Here is a 27,561-nt window from a genome sequence, read left to right as displayed (position 1 = left end):
CAGGAAGCAGCTGATGGGGGGGGAAGAGAGCGAAACAGTAATGGTGGTGTGTATGTGTCGCGTCTCTGAAGCGCGGCGGGAGGTGAGTTCAGACGGAGCTAAAAGGGCTTCGGGAGCTGTTTGTCTTTCAGCGAGCCAAAGTGCTGCGCTGGGCTGCAGGAAGCCACCGGGGAAGGGGAATAGTGGGAAAGAGGGTTCCTCTGCGCGCTTGTAGAGTCCCAGTTGCCCCTCTTCCCCTTGGAAGGAAGGACAGGAAGGAAGGAAGGTGGAAGGAGGGACTGGAAGGAAGGTGGGAAGGTGGGAAGAAAGATGGAAGATGGAAAGACTGGGAAAGAAAGGGAGGAGGAGGAACTGAAAGGAAAGAAAGGTGGAAGGTGGAAAGAAAGGTGGAAGGAAGGACAGGAAGGAAGGAAGGTGGAAAGATGGGGAAAGAAAAGTGGAAGGAGGGATTGAAAGGAAGAAAGAAGGAAAGGAAGACAGGGAAAGAAAGGTGGAAGGAGGGACTGGAAGGAAGGAAGGAAAGTGGGAAGAAAGGTAGGTGGGAAGGAAGATGGAAAGACGGGGAAAGAAAGGTAGAAGGAGGAATTGAAAGTAAGGAAGATGGAAAGGAAGACAGGGAAAGAAAGGAAGGAAGGACAGGAAGGAAGGTGGAAAGAGGGGAAAGAAAAGTGGAAGGAGGGATTGAAAGGAAGAAAGAAGGAAAGGAAGACAGGGAAAGAAAGGTGGAAAGAAAGACTGGAAGGAAGAAAGGTGGAAAGAAAGACAGGGAAAGAAAAGTTGAAGGAGGGACCGGAAGGAAGGTAGGTGGGAAGAAAGATGGAAGATGGAAAGATGGGGAAAGAAAGGTAGGAGGAGGAATTAAAAGTAAGGAAGATGGAAAGGAAGACAGGGAAAGAAAGGAAGGAAGGACAGGAAGGAAGGAAGGTGGAAAGAGGGGAAAGAAAGGTGGAAGGAGGGATTGAGAGTAAGAAAGGTGGAAAGAAAGACAGGGAAAGAAAGGTGGAAGGAAGGAAAGGAAGGAAGGTGGAAAGGGGAAAGAAAAGTGGAAGGAGAAACTGAAAAGAAGGAAGGTGGAAAGATGGGGAAAGAAAAGTGGAAGGAAGGACTGGAAGGAAGGTGGAAAGATGGGGAAAGAAAGGTGGGAGGAGGAACTGAATGGAAGGAATGTGGAAAGAAAGACAGAGAAAGAAAGGTAGAAGGAGGGATTGAAAGGAAGGAAGGTGGAAAGATGGGGAAAGAAAAATGGAAGGAAGGACTGGAAGGAAGGTGGAAAGAAAGGTGGAAGGTGGAAAGATGGGAAAAGAAAAGTGGAAGGAGGGATTGAAAGGAAGGAAAATGGAAAGACAGGGAAAGAAAAGTGGAAGGAGGGACAAAAAATCCAAACAGGATTGATGGCCAGGTCTGGGAGAATTCTTAAGAGACACAAAGTAAGGATGAATTTGTAAGTCATAAGCCACATTGGTTTAACTGTCTCCCAAAGCAGTAACAATAACAGTGGGGGAAAGGACCTTTGAGGTCTTCTAGTCCAACCCCCTGCTCAAACAGGAGAACCTATACCACTTCAGACAAGTGGCTGTCAAAGCCACTTAAAAGCCTCCAGTGATGGAGCATACAAAATGTCTGAAGGCAAACCTTCCACCGGCTGATTGTTCTCACTGTAAGGAAATTTCTCATTAGTTCTGAGCTGGATTTCCCCTTGATAAATTTTCATCTGTGTAGCTCTGTGAACTTGCTGGCTTTCCTCCCCTCCTTGTGTCATTGTCATCGTCCGTCCCCACAGCAGCAGGAAGATCTGCCCTCTTTCGTTCATCGTTCTGAAAAAGGGTGGCTCTATCCATAAACAGATTACTTCTAGCTCCCCATCATACATGGGTACATATTTTCAAGGGAAAGGAGACGTTTTGCAGTGAAGAGAGGAGCCATGGTTTATTATGTGAGGATAATATTACCATTTATGAATGTGCTTATCCATGCAAATTCAATAGACTTCAAAAATTATTTATTTATTTTTTAAAAATTGATTTATATGCCGCCCTTCTCTGAAGATTCAGGGCGGCTTACAATGCGTTAAGCAATAGCCTTCATACTTTTGTATATTTATACAAAGTCAGCTTATTGCCCACACAAACTGGGTCCTCAATTTACCTACCTTAGAAAGGATGGAAGGCTGAGTCAACCTTGAGCCTGGTGAGATTCGAATTTATAGTAATTGCAGACAGCTGGTGTTAATCCATTTTAAAGGATTTGTTTCTGAACTGTGTTCCTTCCTAATTTATCTAGAGACTACATGCTTTCTTCATACACAGTACTATTTCTTCTACAGTAAGACTCATTTTGAAATATGGTATACAAATGTTATTAATAGTATGCATAAAATAGCAAGTAATCCATTTTTTTTTTTTTTAACCGTGCAGGCTCAATCCTATTTGCTGTTTAGCAAGTTCTGCTGAACTCTTTGGAGCCTACTCCCAGGTAAATGAGTAGAGGATTGCACTCTGAACTCTTGTGTTTTGAACACAAGGCTGTATTTTTTTGTGAAATGTATGCACAAGAGTGCCACACCTTCAAAATAGGTTAATACAAAGACGTGTGAAGTATGGGTAGGCCTTGAATTAAAACCATTTCTTTAGTGACCATTCTAAGTTACAATGGCACTGAAAAAAAAGTGAATTAAGACTGTTTTTCATGCTGGAAACCATTGCAGCATCAAGCTGATGGGATGTACCATATTTTTTGGACTATAAGACGCACCGGAGTATAACATGCACCAAGATTTCGAAGAGGAAAGCAAGAAAAAATAAATAGTTTTTGGCATCCGGTTTTTGCCCTCCCCGGCCCCCAGGAGCACTCTGCAGGCCTCACAAACCCTCTGCGCATCCCATTTTTGGCCTCACAAACCCCCCACACATCGCATTTTTGCCCTCCCCAACCCCCAGGAGCACTTTGCAGGCCTCCCAAACCCTCTGCGCATCCAATTTTTGTGAAAAATGGGCCTGTTTTTGGCAAAAACGGGACACGCGGTGCAGAGTTTTGGGAGGCCAAAAATGGCTGTATTCGGTGTATAAGATGCACCAACATTTCCACCCTTTTTAGAGGGGGGGAAAGTGCATCTTATACTCCAAAAAGTATGGTACCTATGTTGGATTTTATAGGCAGATGTGAAATATTACAATCTTTTCTGTGTCGATTAGGATGTTGCTTTTTTTGTAATTATAGATGATCTGGTCCCCAGTGCATCTTAGTTGGAGAAGGTGAGAGGGGCTATGGATGAAACAATATTTCGAAGTGATACAGTACTCTCTGATATTCACCTCCACACTGCAAACAGAAGGCATTTTATGGTGAGGTTGAATGCTGTTGGCCAGCCAGGTAATATAACAGTTAATGCCATCCCCATCAGGTGTGTATGCAGTTGATTGAGAGAGAGGAAGTGGCTGAACTCACAGAGCTTCCAGGGTTGTTGTGTAGTTATTTGATTTTTTTGCTTACTCACATTGGCTAAGACGCTGAGCTTGTTGATCAAAAGGTCAGCAGTTCAGCGGATCGAATCCCTGGTGCCGTGTAACAGGATGAACTCCCGTTACTTGTCCCAGCTTCTGCCAACCTAGCAGCTCGAAAGCACGTAAAAAAATGCAAGTAGAAAAATAGGGACCACCTTTGGTGGGAAGGAAATAGCGTTCCGTGATTCTTTGGCATTTAGTCATGCTGGCCACATGACCACGGAGATGTCTTCGGACAGCGCTGGCTGTTCGGCTTTGAAACGGAGATGAGCACATCTCCGTTTCACGGGAACGACTAGCACATATGTGCGAGGGCAACCTTTACCTATTGTGCAAACCCAACCAGCTACAGTTCTCAGCCTTGGTTTATGGTTTAATGCTTAAGAGGATGCAATAAGGAAAAAGAGGAATCTAGCTATGACAAAGAGGAGAAACAAGGATATGCATGAGATAAGAGAAACTGAAGAGTGGGAGGGGAAGAAACTAGCAGAATGCATGCCAGTAAGAAAGAGACCACGAAGGGGCTGATAGAACATTTAAGTACAAAGAAAGAGAACAGAAGAAAACAGAAATGGAACACATCTGCGAAGCCCAAGAGAAAAGATATTTCCCTATATCCGGTTTGAAATCCTCAGAATGTCTGTTGTTTGGAATTATTGCAGAATATAAGGGGACAAGAATGGGATCAGTAGATGATAGAAGTGAAGAAAGCTGAATCATTAAATATAGGAATTTTAAACCTCTACATACATAATTATGAGTTCAGTTTCACATAGTTTCCAAAACATATGAAATGCCCAGTTAAATTGGTGGATGAGGTATGTCAAATAACTGTACAATAAAGTTCAAGGGAAAGCAGTCCCTAGAACTTTAGAAAGTCTAACTTTCTAAAGAAAGGTGGAAGATGAAACGGTAAAAGAAAGGATGATCTGTTGGGCAAAAAACCTCGGGCACAATATAGAATTAGAAAAGGGGGACAAATTGTGGAATAGAAACAATAAATTAACAATGGCAGTAGCCTATAAAGAAAATTTGTATAAAATGTTCCACAGATGGCACTTGGCACCAGCGAGATTGGCCAAAATGTTCCCAAATCTATCACCTAATTGTTGGAGTTGTGGTTACAAATTAGGCACATACTACCATATGTGGTGGATGTGCCCCAAGATAAAAAAAATTTGGCGTAAAATTAAAAATTGGCTGGAGGAAATTACCAAATTAAAAATGGAATTTAAACCAGAACTCTATTTATTAGGAATAATTAACCCCAAAATAGACAAATCCGTACAATATCTAATACTCCATATATTAACGGCAGCAAGGATTACCGTCGCATATGGATGGAAACAAAATAATGTACCAGGAGAGGAAACAGTAATTCGAAAAATTCTACGATGTGCAGAAATGAATAAGATGACACTGGAAATCAAGGAGAAGGAAGAGTCAGAATATTATAGAGTGTGGAATAAACTATAAGATTGGTTAGGAAAAAAAATCAAAATAATAATTTGGAATGTTAATTTAATCGGGTTAAAACTAGGAAGTGAACCGGATAATGATGGTTTTGTAAATAGATACTAATGTAAATATAAGTACGTAGATGAACGATTGAATAAGAATAGAGAATATATATCTATGTCGATAAGTAAGCTGTAAAATAATATATGATGTTACGTGTTTTTAATGTGTTTTCGTTTTTTGTTATATTTTTCTTTACTTTGTTTTTAAAACTTAAAAACTCAATAAAAATTATTTTTTAAAAAAAGAAAGTCTAACTCTCCTTTTTTAAGTTTCTTTAAAGGTGCAGGTCATCTGCTTGCCAAGGTAATCTATCAACTGAAATTGTTGCCTCTTAGTCTTTCTCTCGCAGTTCAGACTCCTTTTGCACGATAGCCAGGGGGACCCCGAAAAAGAAGAGAGAGGCCAGAAAACATCCCTGGGCTGCCAGAGCAGAAGTGAGGAAGAATTCATTGCAGAGGACAGAGCTGGTGATGACGATTCTCCAGACAGTCCAGAAAACAAAGGTGACTCCTGCAGAGGATTTGAGGCCTTGTTGGATGAAGATGGGGACCTGCAGGTGGTCCGGAAAGCTCCCCTCCCTCCTGCAGGAGGTGAGAATCAGACGAGGACTAAGGCCTGCCCCATCATTTTGAGTAAGAATGGAGATGTCTTGGAAGAACAAGAACATGAGAGCGACGGTTGCAATATTGTTAAAATAGGTCAGTCACACCACAATATTTAACTTTCATGCAAATAGTGCTGAACTTACAACCGATTGCTTAGCAAGATTATTGTAAGGTCCTGCCTCGCCAGTCTTCTCAAAAGAAAGCAGAACTCTTGAAAACGAAATCCAGTTCAAAAGGAATCTTTTATTGGAAGACTAGCTGATAACCCGGTATTTATTTATCCCAATCCTGTATTAGACAGGAAGAGCAACTTCACCCTGAGCCCTGATTTCGGCAAGAATTAAATTAGTTAAAAATGTTTTCCCTGAGCCCCCAGAAGCGTCAAGTAAAATGATACCACCTTGTTGTTTTGCTAGCTGATCCCTGATCATTTGGTATGCTTTTTTTAAATCTTGATTTAGAAGTGGCTTCTTGTCCGTGATATATGCACTAAGCTGTTCAGCGTTGTAGTCCTTTTCTCATATGTAATCTTTGTGAAGTACGTCGTGTCAGTCTCGTAGTGGTGCAGGCAGGGCAAGTTGCAGTAATGTTTTATTGATCATGGCCATAGATAGATTTGTCTTCAAGAATAATCAAAGCCTTGTTGAAAATATCCGGACCAAATCTAATGCTGGATTTTCCCCCTTACCAGAGGGAGCCCCCTGGCGGAGTACTGTGAAGCCGTTACCATGACAACTCCATTGTGCTGTACAGTAGAAGCCATTTTAAGGCAGTACAGTAGAAGCTATTTTAAGGCACAACAGGCTGTATCTTAACAGAAACCCCCCCCCCCCGAGGGGTGTTAGGGGTGTCTTACCCCCACAGTATTTTTTTTTCCATAGAGTAAGTCATCTGTGTACCAAGTTTGGTTGAAATTGCTCAAGACGTTCCAGAGTTATGCTGGAACACACACACACACATCCATTTTTATATATATAGATTCTGACAGCAAGAGATGTAGGCAGGAAGTGACTTTTCCCACTTAAAACGTTTGATTAAACCATTGCAGACAGAGCCCCTCCCAAAGTGCAATACATCATTGAGCTAATCCCGGCTTTGTGAAGATGTGATGAGAAACTCCGGAGGAGTAGGTGATAAACGCAGGTCTCCCAGGCAACGCTGGCTGCACTTCTTCAGAGACGAGATAAGGCAGCTGCTTGAGGCACATTCCATTCCCCCTCCCAAGGGCCCGAAAGTTACAGCAAAGCAAGGCAAGAAATAGAAACACAAATCCAACACAGAGATCCCCCCCTAATCCTCCCCCCCTCCCACCAGAATGACAGCGTCCCTATAGGAATCTATGGGACTTGACAGTTACAATGGATCTCCCAGGGCTACCAGAGCAGAAATGAGGAAGAATTCATTGCAGAGGGCAGAGCTGGCGCTGAAGGCTTGGATTCAAAAGTTCTGACAGTGGAAGGAGGGTAGCCACATGATCACATTTGTACACTCGACAGCTGGCCTGCATTTACAGTCATTGCAGCATCCCACAGTCACATGACCTCCCCCAATTTACAACATTTACAATATGGCTGGCTGGGGAATTCTGGGAGTTGAAGTCCACGCATCTTAAAAGTTGCACAGTTGACCAAACACTGCTGTCCAGGGTTTGTTTTTCACTTTTGGGGCAGAAGAAAAAATCTCTTATTTTTATTACAACAGCTCATATTTTCATTCTCTCCATTTCTGATTCCTTGCCCTTCCTACTCTTGATAGAATGCGAATTATACTTTTTTCAAGCAATATCTCAAAGAGAAGGATTTTCCGCTCTTGCCTTTTCGTCTATTTTCTGAGCTTTGTTGCAAAAGCAGTTTTGAGGAGAATACGTTTTTTTGGGGTGGGAATAATGAATTTGGCCTAATGGAAAAGATTCTTCGTCTGTTTTGCTGTTCCAGAGCACACCATGGCGACACCTTTAGAAGATGTTGGGAAGCAGGTAGGAAGCCGGCTTGCTGTCCCATTTCCCGTCTGTTTTAAGTCCGCCCCACATACAATTTTTCTCTCTGGTTTTGAAGGTCTGGCGAGGAGCTTTCCTGCTTGCTGATTACATCCTCTCGAAGCAAGATATGTTCAAGGGTTGCACAGCGCTGGAGCTTGGGGGAGGAATCGGATTTGTCAGCATCATCATGTCAAAAGCTGCCAAGACCATTTATTGCACAGGTATCTCTTTAGTTCAACTCTTTGGGTGGTTTGGAAATCATAATATTGGGATATACTCCTACCCTCAAAACGACACTATAGGGCACTGCACGTCAGAACAACTAGACATAAGGACAGTTTTCCCCCCCATGCCATCACTCTGCTGAACAACTAATTCCCACAATACTGTCAAACTATCGTATTTTTCGGAGCATAAGATGCACCTACCTTTTTTGGGGGAGGAAAACAAAACCTGCCTCTGCCTGTCAGCAATTTGCCTCCTTGCATCAAACAGCCTGTTTCATTTTCAGCACAGCCTGATTAGCACAAGAAAAAAGAATCTGCCTCTGCTTTCATGCCTAAGGTGGGACTAGAATTCACAGTCTCCTGCTGATTGGCCCAAAGTCATCTAGCTGGCTTTAGTTTAGTTAGTTTAGTTTAGTTTATTTGATTTGTATACCGCCCTACTCCCGAAGGACTCAGGGTGGTGAACAGCCAAGCAATAAAATACATAAATACACAAAATTTAAAACCAGATAAAATCAAATTAAATCATTTTGGCCCAGACAGATTAAAACACCCCAATAATTTAAAAACAGATTAAAATTTACATACTAAAAGAGGGAGGAGATTAGGCCAAGCCCGCTTGATGGAATAAAAAAGTCTTCACAGCGCGGCGGAAGGTGCGCAGATCCGGCTTTCACGCCTAAGGCGGGACTAGAACTCACAGTCTCCTGGTGATTGGTCCAAAGTCATCCAGCTGGCTTTCATGCCTAAGGCGGGACTAGAATTCATGTTCTCCTGGTGATTGGCCCAAAGTCATCCAGCTGGTTTTCATGCCTAAGGCGGGACTAGAATTCATGGTTTCTGGTGATTGGCCCAAAGTCATCCAGCTGTTTTCGTGCCTAAGGCAGGACTAAAACTTCCCCAAACTGTCTCTTTGGGATTTTGATATCTGTCATCTTTTTTGTTTTTAAAGATGTTGGTGAAGACCTACTGAGCATGTGTGAACGAAATGTAGCCTTAAACAAGCACATCACTGAGCCAACAGGTAAAAGACGAGTTTGTTCCACTGATTCTAAGGGGGTCTGATGCTGAACAAACCTGCATGAGATTATGTTGCAATGTGCTTTCAAGATTGTTCAATTTTTTCAAATCCAGCAAACTAAAACAAGCATCAAATCTGAAATATATTATTTAGTGGTAGGTAGCTCATGCAGTTACTTACAGTATATTTTAAAACGTATGATCTTAAGTGTTGCTTCTGGACCACTTTAAGGCCTTGGTAAGGCCACACTGGGAATCCTGCATCCAGTTTTGGTCGCCACGATGTAAAAAAGATGTGGAGACTCTAGAAAGAGTGCAGAGGAGCAACAAAGATGATTAGGGGACTGGACGCTAAAACATACGATGAACGGTTGTCTAGTTTAATGAAAGGAAGGACTAAGGGAGATATGATAGCAGTCTTCCAAATCTGAGGGGCTGCCACAAAGAAGAGGGTCCCAAGCTGCTGTCCAAGCACCTGAGGGTAGGAGAAGAAGCAATGGGTGGAAACTAATCAAGGAGAGAAGCAACCTAGAACTAAGGAGAAATTTCCTGACAGTGAGAACAATTAACCAGTGGAACAACTTGCCTGCAGAAGTTGTGAATGCTCCAACACTGGAAGTTTTTAAGAAGATGTTGGATAACCATTTGTCTGAAGTGGTGTAGGGTTTCCTGCCTAAGCAGGGAGTTGGATTAGAACTTCTTACCAATAATAATAAACCAAATAATTTCCCCCATATATTCCTCCAAACCACAACTTAACCATTTCTGCTTTCAACACAATATACAATTAATAGTATCTCAATTATTACAATTCCCTAGTTAAATAGAGCTTTTTTTCTTTTGTGTTTTAAAATCTCCTTTTTTCCCTAAATTTCCCGTTGTTTGCACCTACCTTTTTTGGTGAGGAAAAAGAAAAGAAATCTGCCTGCCTAATTTTCTAACATGCAAAACCAACAGCCTGCTTTACTTTCTCTTTCGTTTTTCAGTATAGCTAGGGGGGGAAAAATCTGCAGTCTTTCCAAGCAAGCAAAAGAGCACTGAGCAAAACAGCTCAGAGCAAATCAGCTGGGGGTCGGGAGCCGATCTAATCAAGGGCTAATTAGCCTATGCTGAAGCTCCGTGGGCCAATAAAATTACAAAAAAACCACCGAACCATTTGTTAAATTGCTGGGTCGCCCGCCCCTCGCCCACCACTATTTATTGGCAATAAATAGTGGTGCGGAGGGGCGGGGCAAGCCAGCAATTTAACAAACGGTTGGGCTGCACCACTGGCTCTAGGGCGGCCCTTTGAAGCCCCGTGGCAAGAATTTAAACAGTTTTTTTTCCTCTAGCCATCGGAGGCAGCAATAGATTGGGAGTGGGCGGGGTAAACGAACGGCCAGCGATCCAACAGAGCAGAGAGTGAGGGTGAGTGAAGGCATGGGGGGGGCAGAGAGGGCTTTGGCGACTCCTGTGAAATGGCCGTTCGACCCCCAAAGGGGTCGCGACCCCCAGGTTGAGAACCGCTGTTCTAAGCTCTTCTAGCAGAGAGAGGTAGTTGGGCAGAAGCTGCTGCCTTCTCCTTTTTGTGTGCTGATCTGCTGCTGAAGATAGGGCAGTGGGAGGATCCAGGAAGGGGCATTTATTATAAAACATGATTTCCCTAGTAGAATCCCATAGTCATGTTTAAAGTTTAAGCTAACAATCAGAGTTTACAAGTTTTTATAGCCTTAGCTGAATGACAGCAGTTTTTCCAATGGTTTACAGCTTCAGTCTTGAACTATTGACCCTCCATTCCCTTCACTTATGCAAGTGTCTCTAGTCCTGCAAAAAACATATTTACTTAATCCCTTATCAGTGAGAGGCTAGGTTACCCATGGGCGCTGCGTTCCCTGTAACAGCAGAACACAACACTATGGAAAGTATAAGTATTGCCACTCCTAATTGTGCGTTGCGTGCCTTATAGTGAAGCACATGAAAAGCATGCTTCTTCACGGTCACTTAACGTGTTCATTTTGCGGTTACGTGAGGCACTGCATGCATTGGTCTTTATTCTTACAGTAGAGAAGTCATTAATTATAACTTTTTGTGAATTGGGACATTTAAACTTGCTTTTTTTAAAATTCCAATCTAAATTTAGTAGGAGTCGGAGTCGGAGTCGGTGCATTGTTTGCCGACTCCGACTCCGACTCCAGGTACCCAAAATTTCCTCCGACTCCGACTCCTCGACTCCGACTCCGACTCCGACTCCACAGCACTGATTAGAAGACCTCCAAGGTCCCTTCCAACTCTCTTATTCTAAATTCTAAATGGCTAATATTGTTTTATAATTTTAATCTGGGTGTTGGAAGTTCTATAGAAGAACAAATTATGAACAATATATATATATTGCGCGAGCTGCACTGGCTCCCAGTGGTCTTCCGGGTGCAATTCAAGGTGTTGGTTACCACCTTTAAAGCGCTCCATGGCATAGGACCCTGGTACCTCCGAGACCGTCTTCTGCCACCAACAGCCTCCCACCGATCAGTTCGCTCCCACAGAGAGGGTCTCCTCAGGGTGCCATCGGCCAAGTTATGTCGGCTGGCGACACCCAGGGGGAGGGCCTTCTCTGTGGGAGCCCCAGCCCTGTGGAACGAACTGCCCCCGGAAATACGTAAGATCTCCGACCTCCGGGTGTTTCGCTGCGCACTGAAGACCCTGTTGTTCCGCCATGCCGGACTATCAACATAATAGTTTTAAATTGGGGTATTTAAGTTTTTTGGGGTTTTAAATCTGAGCCAATTTATTTAATTATTTTAAATTTTAAATTGCTGTTTTGTCTGTGTTTTTAAATAGGCTGTACACCGTCCTGAGTCCTTCGGGAGAAGGGCGGTATAGAAATAAAATTATTATTATTATTATTATTATTATTATTATTATTATTATTATTATTATTATTATTATTATTATTATTATTATTATATATTGTAGTAGAGTATTTGCGTACTACACTTTCTTCTCCTCTTGATTGAAGAAAAGTACATTGCATTCCTCTACCTCAGGGGTGTCAAACTCTGCAGCGTTACAGCGACATCACGTGACGTATCGGGACTTTTTTCCCCTTCGCTAAACCGGGCGGGGGCGGGGCTAGCACATGATGCATCCGGACTGTGGGCCGCAAGTTTGACACCCCTGCTCTAACTAGTACATGATACTATAGGTAGTCCTCAACTTACAACTGTTCATTTGGTGACCATTCAAAGTTAAAACGGCACTGAAAAAAAGTGACTTACGACTGTTTTTCACACTTATAACCACTGCAGCATCCCCATGGTCACGTGATCGAAATTCGGACGCTTGGCACCTGGCATGGATTTATGATGGTTGCAGTGTCCCGGAGGTCACGTGATCCCTTTTTGCAATTTTCTAACGAGCAAAATCAATGGGGAAGCCATATTCATTTTAACAACTGTGTCACTAACTTAAGAACTGTCAGGGTTCCCACCGATGCCCTAATCAAATCAAGAGCCTCGAGCCAAGCTTCAAAAGAAAACCTGTTATTTATTAGGAGTTTCATGTCGGCAAGTTCCAAGTGAAGTGACTCCACGTAATTTACGGCCCAGTTCTGACCCTGTTTCCCCCATCCCCCCAAGGTGTGTCATCAGTCACATTCTCCCAAGAGATCACTCCCCTCCAGCCACTGTGGGTAACCCTGGGAGACGGCCTTGACAGAGATATAGCTGGAATGTACTTTTGTTTTTGACTGACGTGCTGCCTTGCAAGTTCGTTTTCCCATCCCCCTTGCCTATGACAACTCTAGAACAAGGGATGCTTTGCGAGTTGACATAGCAGTCCAATGTAGTAAAATGGGGCAAAATTCAACACATGTCTCACTTAGCAACATAAATTTTGGGCTCAATTGTGGGCATAATTTGAGGACTACCTGTAATTTACCTTCTTTTTTCGGTATTATGGTCATAGAGCAGCAATAAGTAGGATACAGTCATTTAGAACTTTTAAAAATATAAAAATTCTAAAAATAGTTATAAAAGGGGGAAAATTTAAAAAGTTCTTGACCTAAAGTGCATGGAAGATATATAACAAAACAAGAAAAGATACAGAATGTGTAAATGTCTCCATAGTACATAGCATAGGTAATCCTTAACTAACAACCATTTGTTTAACAATTCTAAGTTATAATGGTGCTGAAAAATGAGACTTACAATCCATCCTCCAGGTTATGACCATAACTACCATATTTCCCTGAGAATAAGCCCTATCCCTAGTATTTCTAACTGGAAAATAAGCCCTAGCATGATTTTTCAGGATGCTCGTAATATAAGTCCTACCTCCAAAATAAGACCCAATTAAACTCGTCAGCCAGATAGATGCATTTAGTCTACATTTCCCTGAAAATAAGACCTAACTGGAAAATACGCCCTAATGCATCTTTTGGAGCAAAAATTCATATAAAACCCTGTCTTATTTTCGGGAAAATATGGTAGTCACTTGATTGCAATTTGGGCTCTTGGCAGCCAACTCACCTTTACAACACAATCTCCCAGGGCCGCATGATCACAGTTGGCAACTTTCACAACAAGCAAAGTTCATAGGGAAAGCCAGATTCATTTAATAGCCATGTGATTCACTTAACGACTGTGGTGGTTCGCTTAACAACCTAAGTAAAATGGTTGTAAAATCAAGTCCAGGCATGTGGTGGCCAGCTCAGCAACAGCTATGCCAGTTCCAATTGGGGTTGTAAGTTGAGGACCACCTGTCTAAGAAGCACATCGTACATTCTTGTTTATTTTATGTATTCTTTGTAAACTAATAGTTTTCTTGCTGCTTATTATTTTGCTGATTTTTAGGAAGCGAAATCAGAGTTAAAAAACTGGATTGGCAGCAAGACGATTTCTGCACTGGTATGTAAGCCTTCTCTACAGCTGATTTTAAGATTTTCTTTCCAATCTCTCATTTAAAACTCAGGATTTATCTGAGATGATGACACTAAAGGCTTTGCCTCTGAGCGTGTAGAAAATGCATTTTTGCCCTTCATTGAGTAAACCATAGTGTTGCTTGGCTTAATTGGGAGGTCAAAGTCCTGAAGAACAATGTGAAATTAAGGTTGCCACGGACAAACCTAAAGCTTCATGTAAAGAAGAGAATGACTATCCCATTTTTTTTCTTTTTATTGAGATGGGCAATGGTGGTGGTGGGGGTAATGTGACTGGATGGGCATGGCCAATTTTTTTTTTTTTTCGGCGAAGAGGTTGTAAAAAAATGCTTTCAAAAGGCTCTGACGATCCCAGCTGAGTTGCCTGATCGTCAGAGGCTTTCTTTCTTTTTTTTTTTCTTTTAAATGCCTCTGACGATCAGGCAACTCAGCTGGGATCGTCAGAACCATTTAAAAGAAAAAAAGGGTTTTTTTCTTTTAAAAGTCTCTGATGAGCCCAGCTGAGCCGCGCGATCATCAGAGGCTTTTTTCTTTTTACTTTTAAAAGCATTTTTTAGGCCGAAGAGGTTGTAGAAAAAATGTTTTTAAAAGTAAAAAAAAGCCTCTGATGATTGTGCGGCTCAGCTGGGCATGGGGGAGGCAGGGATTTTTGCTACCGGTTCTCCGAACCACCCACCTCCATTGCTACCGGATCGGGCGATCCGGTCCGAAGCGGGAGCATTTCACCCCTGCCCTAAAACCCCGAGCTCCATTTTTACTGGCAGAAGCAGCGCAGCCCAGTCCTTTGCTGTTTCTAGGCTGGCGCCGCAGGCCAAATCTAAGCACCCCACGAGCCAGATCTGGCCTGCGGGCTTTGAGTTTTGACAACCCTGCTTTAGACATTTTGGGATATGCAGTAAATAAGTATTGTATATATTTTATTTTCCTTTTTGCTGTAGATCCTGAGGATTGCTTCAGCTGGTCCGAAAAAGAGATTGCTGAGCTGCATGACCTCACCACTGTGATACTGGCTGCTGATGGTATGAAAAAGGTTTGGGAATAGATTATTGAGGCTATAAAAACATGCTAATCAGCCTTAACGAGATTGGAATGTCAGAATAGAGTTGGTTCAGGGAAAGGTTGATTTAAGATGACAGTTGCTTCAGGTAAAGATTTGTGCACAAACCTTTCAGTTCTTGGACTTGGCTGCCAATCAATTTGACAAAACCCAGGTTCATTCTGTACTCAGATTGGTTCAGAATTTTGAATTATCAGAGGAATAGCTATGAAAATCACAACTTCATGTTTGTGCAGTTCTGATAACCCTCTGGTTTTTAAAAAAAGTTTGTTTATTCATGTCAAAAGCATCCCAATTAAGATAAGGCATGCTGTACAACATAAAGTTTAAAATATAACATACAAGATTAAAACAGGTGCAAGCTAAATAAATCTTGCCCAGAACATTTTTAATGAAGTGTTTGGAATCATTATTTAAAAGAATACTTTTTTTTTTGTTGTTGTTCCAAAATTTTTATTAGTTGATCAAAATATAAAATAAATGCAAAGAAAAAGTGAAATAAGGGAGGAAAAAGGGAAGAGTGGTGTGACCTAGAGGTGGAGCTCTTGCCTCACATTCAGGAGGCTGGGAGTTCGATCCTAGGTAGAGGCAGATATTTTTCTCTCTGGGCACGTTCAGATTATATATGCTGAATATAACTCGGCATTGGCAACAGGAAGGGCATCCGGCCAGTAAACGCTCAGCTCCATTCAGTTGCACAGACTCCACCCCACAAGGGATTATGGGGTTGTTAAAAGGGGATGATGATGAAGGGAGGAAAAGGGGACAAAAGTGTAGGGTAGAGGGGGAGGGGGGAAAGAAAAAAAAAGGTTTGACTTCTGACTCCTTTTGGTGCAGTAAAATAAGGCAATAACATGGAATCATGGTTTTAAAAATTCAGTAAGCCGTTTTGTGATCACAAAAATGACACAATGAAAAAGCAGATACCATTTTAAAATAAGTAAAGTATAATTGGAGCCACTTTTCAGGCAACAATATTGAAATTAAATAAACACACCCAAATTTAATGTAGTGGCGAGAAAGGCTCATAATAGTTCCAGGAAGATAAGACCACTGCTTGGAGAGATTTTGTCATTCAGTAATGGAAATTATGAATTGACATTTGGAATGTTCCTTATAAAAGAGTCCTTGGGGAAAATAGGAGGTGACAGCAGAGTTTAGATTCTTTCTATTCATTAAATGAATTTATTTATTTATATCCCACCTTTATTATTTTTACGAATAACTCAAGACAGTGAACCCAAAAACTGCTTTTCCAAAAGGCAACTGGACTTCCTTGGTTGTTATTTTTTCCTTTGAAATGTTTCACTTCTCATCTAAGAAGCTTCTTCTGTTCTGAACTGAAGTTCAAAACTGAGGAAGCTTCTTGGATGAGAAACAAAACATTTTCAAAGAAAAAAAAATAAAGAACCTCCAATTGTCTTTTGGAAAAGCACATGTGGGACAACCGTGACTTGGACGATTCAGAGGAGTGGTGCGGTGGCCTAGAGGTGGAGCTCTCGCCTCACAATCAGGAGGCTGTGAGTTCGATCCTGGGTAGAGGCAGATATTTCTCTCTCTGGGCACAGTGAGAATATATCTGCTGAATAAAACTTCGCATTGGCGACAGGAAAGGCACCCGGCCAGTAAACATTCAGCTCCATTCAGTTGCACAGACTCCACCCCACAAGGGATTCTGGGGTCATTAATAGAAGATGATGTTGATGTCATGGATGATTGAGAATCTCCATAGACATTTATTTGTACCCTACGACTATCATTTAAGTGTTGTACCTTATGATTCTTGACGAATGTATCTTTTCTTTTATGTACACTGAGAGCATATGCACCAAGACAAATTCCTTGTGTGCCCAAACACATTTGGCCAATAAAGAATTCTGTTCTGTTCTGTTCTATTCTATTCTATTCTATTCTATTCTATTCTATTCTATTCTATTCTATTCTATTCTATTCTATTCTATTCTATTCTATTCATCAAGATAGTGAACCACATCTTCCTCCTCCTATTATTGCATAAAAATCTCTCAGTGAAATTAAAAGCCAAATGTGTAGCTACGTGCAGATCTGTGTGTGTGTGTATGTGTGTGTGTGTGTGTGTGTGTGTGTGTGTGTGTGTGTGTGTTGCCATGCCTGTCTCTTGCAGTTACAAAAAGTCCTTCTCTTCTCTTGATGACCGCAATTCACCTGGAGTTCTAGTTTGTCAAATGTGAAGTTAACTGCTTGCATTATAATGCAGTGCATCCTGAACAATAATTGATTGTATAAATCAGCTTTAAGATGGGAGGTTAATGCTTCTGGGTAAACCTTGAAAACCTTCACCATTCCATCTTTTATATTGCAGTATTTTATGATGATGACCTAACAGATGCTTTTTTCAAAACGCTGTCCCGAATCACTCGCAGCCTGAGGAATTCTTGCACCGTCTACTTCTCTATGGAAAAGAGGTTGGTGATTTAAACAGGATAACAGAATTGGAAGGGACCTTGTAGGTCATCCAGTCCAACCCCCCGCTCAAGCAGGAGACCCTACACCATTTCTGACAGATGGCAGTCCAGTCTCTTCTTGAAAGCTTCCAGTGATGAAGCTCCCACAACTTCCGAAGGCAACTTCTGTTCCATGGGTTGATTGTTCTCACTGTCAGAAAATTTCTCCTTATTTCTAGATTGAATTTCTCCTTGATCAGTTTCCATCCATGATTCCTTGTCTGGCCTTCAGGTGCTTTAGGTGGAAAATGCACCATAACGTAAATAGGGCGTCTTGTTCATCACAAACCAAGCAAAAACATAGCTTGCAACTTAAGGCATCATTAGCTTCTCAGAGTTTCCAGCACAATCGGGCCTGGCTTAATTTTTCCCTTTTTTCCCTTTTTAAAATGCAAATTTTAATTTGTTTTTAATTAGTGGGGTGTTTTGAATCTGTCTTTGGCCAAATTGTTTAATTCGGTTTTATTTTGCTTTTAAATTTTCTATTTATATGTTTTATCTTGTGGCTGTTCACCGCCCTGAGTCCTTCGGGAGTAGGGCGGTATATAAATCAAATAAAACTAAACAATCAATGTAGAAAAATACCAACCAATGATTTTAGATCATTTTTATTTCTGGACCAGTTTAGAAAGGGGCCTTTAGTTTACAGATCGTCCTCGATTTAAAACCACAACCTTCAGACGTTGTGGAGGCTTCATCACCGGAGATTTTTAAGAAGAGACTGGACAGTCACTTGTCTGAAATGGTATAGGCTTCCGTGAGGGCGAACCTATGGCACGCGTGCCACATCTGGCACGCAGAGCCCTCTCTGCGGGCATGTGAGCCGTCGCCTAGCTCAGCTCCACTGCGTATGCGTGCGTGCGCCTCCCGCCGGCCAGCTGATTTTCTGGATGCGCAGGGGGCGGGGAGCATGCGGGGGATGCGTGGGGGATCACAGGGGCGCATGTGCAGGGGTGGAGCGCGTGGGGTGTGGCATTCCCCCCAACACACAGAGCCTGTTTTTTGGCCAAGGAGGCTGCAGGGAGGAATGCTAGGCCAAAAACGGGGCGGTGGGGGCAGTCTGCCACCCCTACCCCACCCCCACGGCCCTTTTTTTTTGGGCCCAGGAGACTGCAGGGAGGCCTGCTAGGCCAAAAATGGGGGGCAGGGGAGCTCATGCACGGGGGCGGGAGGGTCATGCGTGCATGCGCGGGGGGCGCTTTGCATTATAGGTGCCAGGACGCGCTGTCGCGCGCGCGCATGCTTTCATGCACACAACGAGAAAAAAGCTAGCCATCACTGGTAGAGGGGCTCCTGCTTGAGCAGGAAGCTGGACCTCCAAGGTCCCTTCCAGCTCTATTCTGATTCTGAGGACCAGAATCTCTGTGGCTAAACAAGACGCTTGTGAAGTGAGTCTCACCCAACGTTACAATTTTTTTTTTTGCCACGGTTGCTAAGTGAATCAGAGTCGTCATTGAGCGAATCCCTTTTACCCATTTACTTCGCTTAAGAGAAGCTGTCTTGAAAGATCACCAATGGTGACCACCTGACCCCAAGATACTGCAACTATTGTTAAATGCATATGCTGGTTGTGTTCTGCCCCAGCTACAGACCCCAAAGAACGCAGCACACACAAAGACCGTTCAAACCTTAATTTACTGAACAAACCAGCCTTTTACAGCAACGGCTGTTAGTTAATTGCATTAACAGCCGCCAAGAATTCAAAGAATAATAACTGAAAGCTTATTATGGTTGGCAGAATGCCCAGAAACAATTTGCAGGAAGCTGATAAGATAAGCAAGACACAAAGGTATGTGAACTAAGTTGTTCCCTGCAAATTGCTTCAGTCGGGGTTCCTCCTTAAATAGGCTAAGGGAGTGGCCAATTAGCTCCAAGCCTTACTCTCAAGGAGATCTCCTGAGGAGCCACTCCTGCCTTTTGGCAGCTCTGCGTGCCCGTGCATCGAGAACAGGCTCCTCCTCTTCTTCCTCTTCACTTAAGGGAGCTTCTGGAGGTTCTGAAGGCCCTGGCTGAATCCGCGCCTCTGGCACCACATTTTCTCCAGCCTCCTCACTGTCCGACTCGAGTGCCAGCTGCACAGGTTGCTGGTGCAGCACCACACCAGCCTCCTTGCTGTCTGAATCAGCTACTAGCTGCACAGGCCGCTTACGGTTGCCAAAAACCAAAATGTTAATCATGTGACTCTGATGGTTGTAAGTGCAAGGACCGGTCAGTCATAAATCACCACTTTCAGCGTTTTTGCAACTTCGAAAGCTCACTAAGCGAATGGTTGTCAGTTGAGAACGGTCTGTATTCCGGCATGACTCCTGTACTTTGAGCAGGTTATAAATTCTACCCAAAAAAAGAGTGAACTTTTTTTCTCCTTCCTCCCTTTGACTCTACTGTCTTGACTTTTAACTCGTTCCAAAGTTTTGAAGCTGAATAAAATATCCCTCCTTATTACATTCCAAAAAAAGGTGAGAATACTGCAGGGCGCTTAGGCGTCAGGAAAAAGGTTATAAAAATACAGCTTATCCCCATGTTTCCCACCCCCCCTTCCCTCCATTTGAATGGCAGTATTATGTTAGGGATCTGACAAATTAATTTTTTGAAACTGTTCTGAGAGACTTTGTGGGATGTGTTTGACCAGGTTCAACTTCACTTTAAGACAAATGGACGTTGTGTGCGAAGCCTACAATCACTTCCGGAGTACTTTGGAGGAGCTGCTGAAAACCAGCGATGGCGAGATGAGATACCACGTTCAGCTTGTCGAGCTGTCTTTTCCGCAGCATATTGTTTACGAGCGAGTTCCTCAACTGGTGGGTATCGATGTTGGCAAACTGCTTATCTGCTGTAATCGTATGAGCGGTAGAAAGTCAGGATGATGGAACAAGCACAAGACAAGAAACGGTGGATGGAAACCAGTCAAGGAGAGAAGCAACCTAGAACTGAGGAGAAATTTCCTAAGAGAATAATTAACCAGTAGAAGGGCTTTGCCTTCAGAAGTTGTGGGTGCTCCCAACACTGGAGTTTTTTAAGAAGAGATTGGACAACAGAGTAGAGTAGAGTAGAGTAGAGTAGAGTAGAGTAGAGTAGAGTAGAGTAGAGTAGAGTAGAGTAGAGTAGAGTAGAGTAGAATAGAATAGAATAGAATAGAATAGAATAGAATAGAATAGAATAGAATAGAATAGAATAGAATAGAATAGAATAGAATAGAATAGAATAGAATAGAATAACAGAGTTGGAAGGGACCTTGGAGGTCTTCTAGTCCAACCCCCTGCTTAGGCAGGAAACTCTATACCATTTCAGACAAATGGTCATTCAATCTCTTCTTAAAAACTTCCAGTGTTGGAGAGTCCATGATTTCTGAAGGCCAAGCTGTTCCATTGGTTAATTGTTCTCACCGTTAGGAAATTTCTCCTTAGTTCTAAGTTGCTTCTCTCCTTGATTAGTTTCCACCCATTGCTTCTTGTCCTGCCTTCAGGTGCTTTGGAGAATAGCTCAACTCCCTCTTCTTTGGGGCAGCCCCTGAGATATTGGAAGACTGCTATCATGTCTCCACTGGTCCTTTTTTTCATTAAACTAGACATACCCAGTTCCTGCAACCGTTCTTCATACGTTTTAGCCTCCGGTCAACTAATCATCTTTGAACCATCCAATCATTGTCTGAAATGGTATAGGGTCTCCTGCTTGAGTAGGGGGTTGGATTAGAAGACCTCCAATTTCCCGTCCAACTCTTGTTAGTTTACGTAAGTCACCACATTGTTTCAGTATTCGTTCCCTGGCTGAATTGATAAAACAGCTTGTACAATGTGCCCCAGACCCATTGTTTCCGATACACACAAAGAGAACATACTCAGTAGATTTTACTTTTCTGCTTGCGAGCTGTTGTGCCCATTTGATGTAAGAGCTGTCTTAAAAACACCTGGGTTGAGCAAGAACAGTTACAAAATGTTCCCCCTGCTGGAAGCCTCTATTTGAAGTTCTGAGCTGTACAAAGAAAGACAAAACATTGAATAAGCCTTATAAATTGTTTTCATGCTGGCCTATTGTAAAACTGGAACACGTTGCACAGGGTGGTGTGTGAAGTGCTGCAGCCCACATCTGATTTAATCTCCGGAGTAAGGAATTGGGGGCTGATCGGTTACAGCAGCTCGGCTGCTATTTGCATCTTGATCAAGTGTTCCGAAACAGGCTGAACCCTGATCCTGTTTCAATGTCTGCAACATAATGCAAAACTTGGGGGGAGCCGGGGGAGGGAGGGGAGATGAAATTATAGGAAACCAAAAGGATGATTGTCTCTCCAGCCAACAGTTGGACCTAAATGTTTGGAAGGTTTGCACCTTTTGTGCCATTCTGGGACAGAAATGGAGAACACACAAAGTGTCTTTGATGAAAAGGGCTATTTTGGGCACAGCCAGCTTCAAAACAACTAGAAAAGTAAACGGACGAAAAGAAGCTACACCAGGGATGGCTAACCTTTTCCAGACCGAGTGCCCAAAGTGTGTGTGTGCATGCACACGCAAGTGCAAACCCCCAAAATGCAACGTGTGTGCACCCTCTGCGCATGTGCCCCACCCCATGCATGCAGCCCACTCCCCATGCGTATGTACTGCCCCCGCACTCCCCCAGGCCATGCCCACTGCGCATGCGTGCGCCACGTCCTCCCCCCGCGCATGCGCACATGCCCTTCCACCACGCATGCGCGGCAGAGACCAGACAACTGGCTGGCGGGAGGCGCACGCACATGTTCTGCCCCAGCTACAGACCCAAAGAACGCAGCACACACAGTCTGTACAAACCTTAGTTTACTGAATAAACCAGTCTTTTACAACAACGGCTGTTAATTAACTGCATTAACAGCTGCCAAGAATTCAAAGAATAATAACTGAAAGCATACTATGATTGGCAGAATGCCCAGAAGCAATTTGCAGGAAGCTGATAAGCAAGACAAGACATAAAGGTATGTGAATTCCCTGCAAATTGCTTCAGTCCTTCCTTAAATAGGCTAAGGGAGTGGCCAATTAGCCCCAAGCCTTACTCTCGAGGAGACCTCCTCCTGAGGAGCCACTCCTGCCTTTGGCAGCTCTGCGTGCCCGTGCATCGAGAACAGGCTCCTCCTCTTCTTCCTCTTCACTTAAGGGAGCTTCTGGAGGTTCTGAAGGCCCTGGCTGAATCCGCGCCTCTGGCACCACATCTTCTCCAGCCTCCTCACTGTCCGACTCGAGTGCCAGCTGCACAGGTTGCTGGTGCAGCACCACACTAGCCTCCTCGCTGTCTGAATCAGCTACTAGCTGCACAGGCCGTGTACAGGCCACAACAGCGCATGACTGGCAGAGCTGAACTGGGGCGATGGCTCACATGCCCACAGAGAGGGTTCTGCGTGCCATCACGGAGCAACACCAAATAATTTAGGGAATTCCAGAACACATCTGCTTCTTTCAACCCTTTCCTTGCGCTCCCTATTCGTTATTCAAAAATATCCCACCACATTATCTCCCAAGTCCCCACAGCCAGCAACTGAATCACCCCGGCTGCTCCTTTTCCTGCCTTTCAAGATCACCGCTTGGCAGACGGAAGTCAAATGCCAGCCTCAGGATTTCCTGTTTGGTTGCAATATCTCCCACGTCCTACTTGCTGATACCCTCTCCTTTTTTTAGCCTAGAAGCTAAAACGTAGGAAGAACAATTGCAGGAACTGGGTATGTAACCTAGTCTAGTGAAAAGAAGGACCAGGAGTGACATAACAGAAGTCTTCCAGTATCTCAGGGGCTGCTACAAGGAAGAGGGGTCCAGCTTATTCACCAAAGCATCTGTTGGCAGGACAAGAAACAATGGATGGGAACTAACCAAGGAGAGAAGCAACCTACAACTTAGGAGAAAATTCCTAACTTAGAGAACAATTAACCAGCGGAACAAATCACCTTTGGAAGTTGTGGGTGCCCCATCACTACAGGCTTTCAAAAAGAGTCTGGACAACCATTTATCAGAAATAGTATAGGTCTCCTGCAAGACCAGGGGTTTACAGATTTACAGATCAATAGAGTTGGAAGGGATCTTCTAGGTCATCTAGTCCAACCCCCTGCCCAAGCAGGAAACCCTACACCATTTTTGACAGATGGCAGTGCAGTCTCTTCTTGAAAGCTTCTAGTGATGAAGCTCCCACAACTTCTGAAGGCAACTTCTGTTCCATGGGTTGATTGTTCTCACTGTCAGAAAGTTCCTCCTTATTTCCAGGTTGAATCTCTCCTTGTTCAGTTTCCATCCATGATTCCTTGTCTGGCCTTCAGGTGCTTTGGAGAATAGCTTGACCCCCTCCCCTCTGTGGCAGCCCCTCAAATATTTGAAGACTGCTATCCTGTCTCCCCTGGTCCTTCTGTTCTCTTCACTAGACTAGCCATGCCCAGTTCCTGCAACCATTCTTCGTATGTTTTAGCCTCCAGTCCATTAATCATCCTGGTTGCTCTTCTCTGCACTTTTTCTAGAGTCTCAGCATCTTTTTTGTAATGATGAAAACTGGATGTAATATTCTAGGTGTGGTCTTACTAAGGCTTTATAGAGTGGTATTAGTACCTCGCTTGATCTTGATTGTATCCCTCTGTTAATGCAACTTAGGATAGTGATATCAGATAGTGAACGAATCAGAGGCTGAAGCATTATGGGATGCTTACAGGCCCTGATTCCACAGTCCACTGATTCAGCCGAATAATTGAATGGAGAAAAATCAGTGACTTTCATCCAGACTTAAATCAGACACTTGCTTCCCTGCTTTTATTACATGCATTTCTTGTAATAAAAGGGAAGTAGTGTCTGATTTAAGTCTGTATGAAAGTCACATTAACAGAGGGATTAACAGCCTCTCAAATATTGGAAGACTGCTATCATGTCTCCTCTGGTCTTTCTCTTCACTAGACTAGCCAGGCCCAGTTCCTGCAACCGTTCTTCGTATGTTTGAGCCTCCAGTCCCCTAATTATCCTGGTTGCTCCTTCTCTGCACTTTTTCTAGAGTCTCAACTCTAGGGTTAGACTAGATGACCTCTGAGGTCCCTTCCAACTCTTGTTATTGTTTCCGAGTTCGCCTCAGCTTTTTCTTAGCTGATCATCCATCATCTGCCCTACCATCATCATCATCATTCCCCTTTTCTTTTTTTTGCGTCCCAAATCCTTTATTTTCTTTTTTAATTTGAGAAGAAAGCAGATACTCTGCAGGTACACCAGGAAGTGCCTCAGGGTCCATTAATGTCCACAAGCTCCAAAACCTGGTCTACCATTTATTGTTCTCTGCAGATACAATTGTTCTTCAGCCCCCAAGCAAATGGCAAAGTAGAGGGAAGTTTCTTCCTGCTTTCCCATCCTCATAAATTTATTTATTTATTTATTTATTTATTTTTCATATTTGTATACCGCCCTACTCCCGAAGGACTCAGGGCGGTGAACAGCCATAATAAATACAAATACATATAGAAGTTAAAAACTATTAAGAAACAGATTAAGTAATTTAGGCTCAAAGATTAAAAACATCCAAATTTATCTAAAGAGGTTTAAAACCCAATTTAAACGCCAGTTTAAAAGCCAATTAAAAAGGGAGAGTTAGGCCAGACCAGCTTGTTGGAATAGAAATGTTTTCAGGGCTCGGCGGAATATGCGTAAGTCTTGGATGTTTCGTAACTCCGGGGGAAGCCCGTTCCAGATGGTAGGTACCCCCACAGAAAAGGCTCTCTCCCTGGGGGCTGTCAGTCAACATTGTTTGGCCGACGGCACCCTGAGGAGTCCCTCTCTATGGGAGCAAACTGGTCGGTGAGAGGCTATTGGTGGCAGGAGGCGGTCTCGTAAGTACCCTGGTCCTGAGCCATGGAGCGCTCTAAAGATAGTAACCAAAACCTTGAAGCGCACCCGGAAGACCACTGGGAGCCAGTGCAGCTCGCGCAGGAGGGGGGTTACATGAGAGCGCCACATTGCTCCCATTACCACCCGCGCGGCCGCATTCTGGACCAGTTGGAGCCTTCGGGTGCTTCTCAAGGGGAGCCCCATGTAGAGAGCATTACAATAATCCAGGCGTGAGGTGACAAGGGCGTGAGTGACCGTGCATAATGAGTCCCGATCCAGAAAGGGATGCAACTGGCGAATCAGGCGAACCTGATAAAAAGTCCTCCTGGCTACGGCCGTCATATGCTCTTCAAAAGACAGCCGTGAGTCCAGGAGGATGCCCAAGTTGCGAACCCCATCTGTGGAGGCCAACGACTCGCCCCCAATAGTCAGAGATGGCGCCAACTGACTATATCGGGACGACGGAAACCACAGCCACTCGGTCTTGGATGTGTTGAGTCTGAGTTTGTTCCTCCCCATCCAGATCCGTACGGCCTCCAGGCACCGGGACATCACCTCGAGGGCATCATTGGGGTGGTCTGGGGTGGAGATGTACAGCTGGGTGTCATCAGCGTACTGATGGTACTTCACCCCAAAACCACGGATGATCTCACCCAGCGGCTTCACATAAATGTTGAATAGAAGGGGCGAGAGGACCGATCCTTGTGGCACCCCACATATAAGGGGCCTCGGGGTCGACCTCTGCCCCCCTGTCAACACAGACTGCGACCGGTCAGAGAGAAAGGAGGAGAACCACTGTAGAACAGTGCCCCCCACCCCCAACCCTTCCAACCGGTGCAGCATGATATCATGATCGATGGTATCAAAAGCCGCTGAGAGGTCTAGTAGGACCAGGACAGAGGAGCAACCCCTGTCCCGAGCCCTCCAGAGATCATCAACCAATGCGACCAATGCTGTCTCTGTACTGTACCCGGGCCTGAATCCCGACTGGAACGGATCTAGATAATTCGATTCATCCAGGTACTGAGGCAGTTGTCGTGCAACCACACTCTCAACAACCTTTGCAACAAAGCGAAGGTTGGAGACAGGACGATAATTTGCTAATACAGCTGGATCCAGGGAGGGCTTCTTGAGGAGGGGCCTCACCACCGCCTCTTTCAAGACGGTGGGAAAGACACCCTCACTCAAAGAAGCATTTATAATCTCCTGGAGCCAGCCTCGCGTCACCTCCCGGGAGGCCAGTACCAACCAGGATGGACACGGGTCCAATAAACATGTGGTCGCATTTAGTCTGTTCAGTATCCTGTCCACGCTTTCGGGAGTCACAGGATCAAACTCTTCCCAAATAATATTCTCAGGACCTGCCCCTGTCATCTCCTCTGGATCAATCCAGTCAGAGTCTAGCTGTTCACGAATCTGAGCAATTTTGTCATACAGATATTGTACAAAATCCTCAGCTCTACCCTCCAAGGGGTCTTCCCGCGTCTCTTGATGGAGCAGAGAGCGGGTCACCCTAAACAGGGCGGCTGGGCGATTATCTGATGACGCAATAAGAGTAGAAAAGTAGTTACTCTTCTCTACTCTTATCGCCACTAGGTAATTCTTAATATGAGATCTTACCAGTGTTCGGTCGGATTCAGAACGACTAGCCCTCCAACTGCTCTCTAGGCGTCTTTTCCGGCGCTTCATCTCCCTCAGCTCCTCAGTATACCAAGGAGCCAGGTGAGACCGGCGCCGGGTCAGAGGCCGCAAAGGCACGACTCGGTCTAAAGCATCAGCCGCCGCCCTATCCCAGGCGGCCACTAAGTCCTCAGCCGAGTCGTGTGCTAGAACCTCAGGAAATGGCCCAAGCTCCATCTGGAATCTCTCAGGATCCATCAGGCGCCTGGGGCGGAACCACCTGGTCGGTTCCGCCTCCCTGCGGCGGGGTGTGGCGGTTCAAAGGTCCAGGCGAAGGAGGGAGTGATCTGACCATGACAAGGGTTCAATCACTATATCCCCTATCTCGAGATCACTCAACCACTGTCCAGAGACAAAAACAAGGTCCAGTGTGTGTCCCCCCATGTGAATAGAGCCATAAATTAACTGGGTCAGGTCCATAGCCGTCATGGAAGCCATGAACTCCCGAGCCACCTCAGATGTCTCGCCAACTGATGACAGGTTAAAATCCCCCATGACCATAAGCCTGGGGGTGTCAACAGCCACCGCGGCTATAACATCAAGCAGCTCAGGCAGGGCTGCTGCCACATGGCAGGGAGCCAGGTACGTGACTAGCAAGCCCACCTGCACCCTATGACCCCACTTCACAAGAAGGGACTCACATCCAGCCGTCTGAGGAACAGCGGCCTCCCTTGGTCCAAGATCTTCGTTAATAACAACCGCCACCCCTCCGCCCCTCCCCTGAGACCTTGGCTGATGGAAAGCACGGAAACCTGGTGGGCACATATCAACAA

The 27,561-nt window shown here is 44.2% G+C and overlaps 1 protein-coding gene across 2 annotated transcripts in view; it reads left to right on the top strand.

The window, feature by feature from the left end:
* METTL22 (methyltransferase 22, Kin17 lysine) overlaps positions 1 to 27,561 on the top strand; it is a 28,437-nt gene continuing 876 nt past the window's right edge. The window contains exons 1-11 of one of the 2 annotated variants that reach the window (XM_070954972.1): positions 1 to 82; positions 2,415 to 2,472; positions 3,217 to 3,369; positions 5,357 to 5,719; positions 7,561 to 7,601; positions 7,681 to 7,825; positions 8,784 to 8,855; positions 13,678 to 13,731; positions 14,702 to 14,782; positions 17,162 to 17,264; positions 19,951 to 20,101. In XM_070954972.1, coding sequence (XP_070811073.1) covers positions 3,264 to 3,369; positions 5,357 to 5,719; positions 7,561 to 7,601; positions 7,681 to 7,825; positions 8,784 to 8,855; positions 13,678 to 13,731; positions 14,702 to 14,782; positions 17,162 to 17,264; positions 19,951 to 20,101 — 1,116 coding nt within the window. In that variant the 5' untranslated portion in view covers positions 1 to 82; positions 2,415 to 2,472; positions 3,217 to 3,263. Of the gene's footprint in view, positions 83 to 2,414; positions 2,473 to 3,216; positions 3,370 to 5,356; positions 5,720 to 7,560; positions 7,602 to 7,680; positions 7,826 to 8,783; positions 8,856 to 13,677; positions 13,732 to 14,701; positions 14,783 to 17,161; positions 17,265 to 19,932; positions 20,102 to 27,561 lie in introns of both variants that reach the window. The other variant, XM_070954971.1, reaches the window with a different exon arrangement.

Source organism: Pituophis catenifer, unplaced genomic scaffold (assembly GCF_029215685.1).
Source record: "Pituophis catenifer annectens isolate HBS135680 unplaced genomic scaffold, rPitCat1.0.hap2 SCAF_16, whole genome shotgun sequence".
Lineage (NCBI taxonomy): Eukaryota > Metazoa > Chordata > Lepidosauria > Squamata > Colubridae > Pituophis > Pituophis catenifer.
This window is presented reverse-complemented; position numbering and strand designations above follow the sequence as displayed.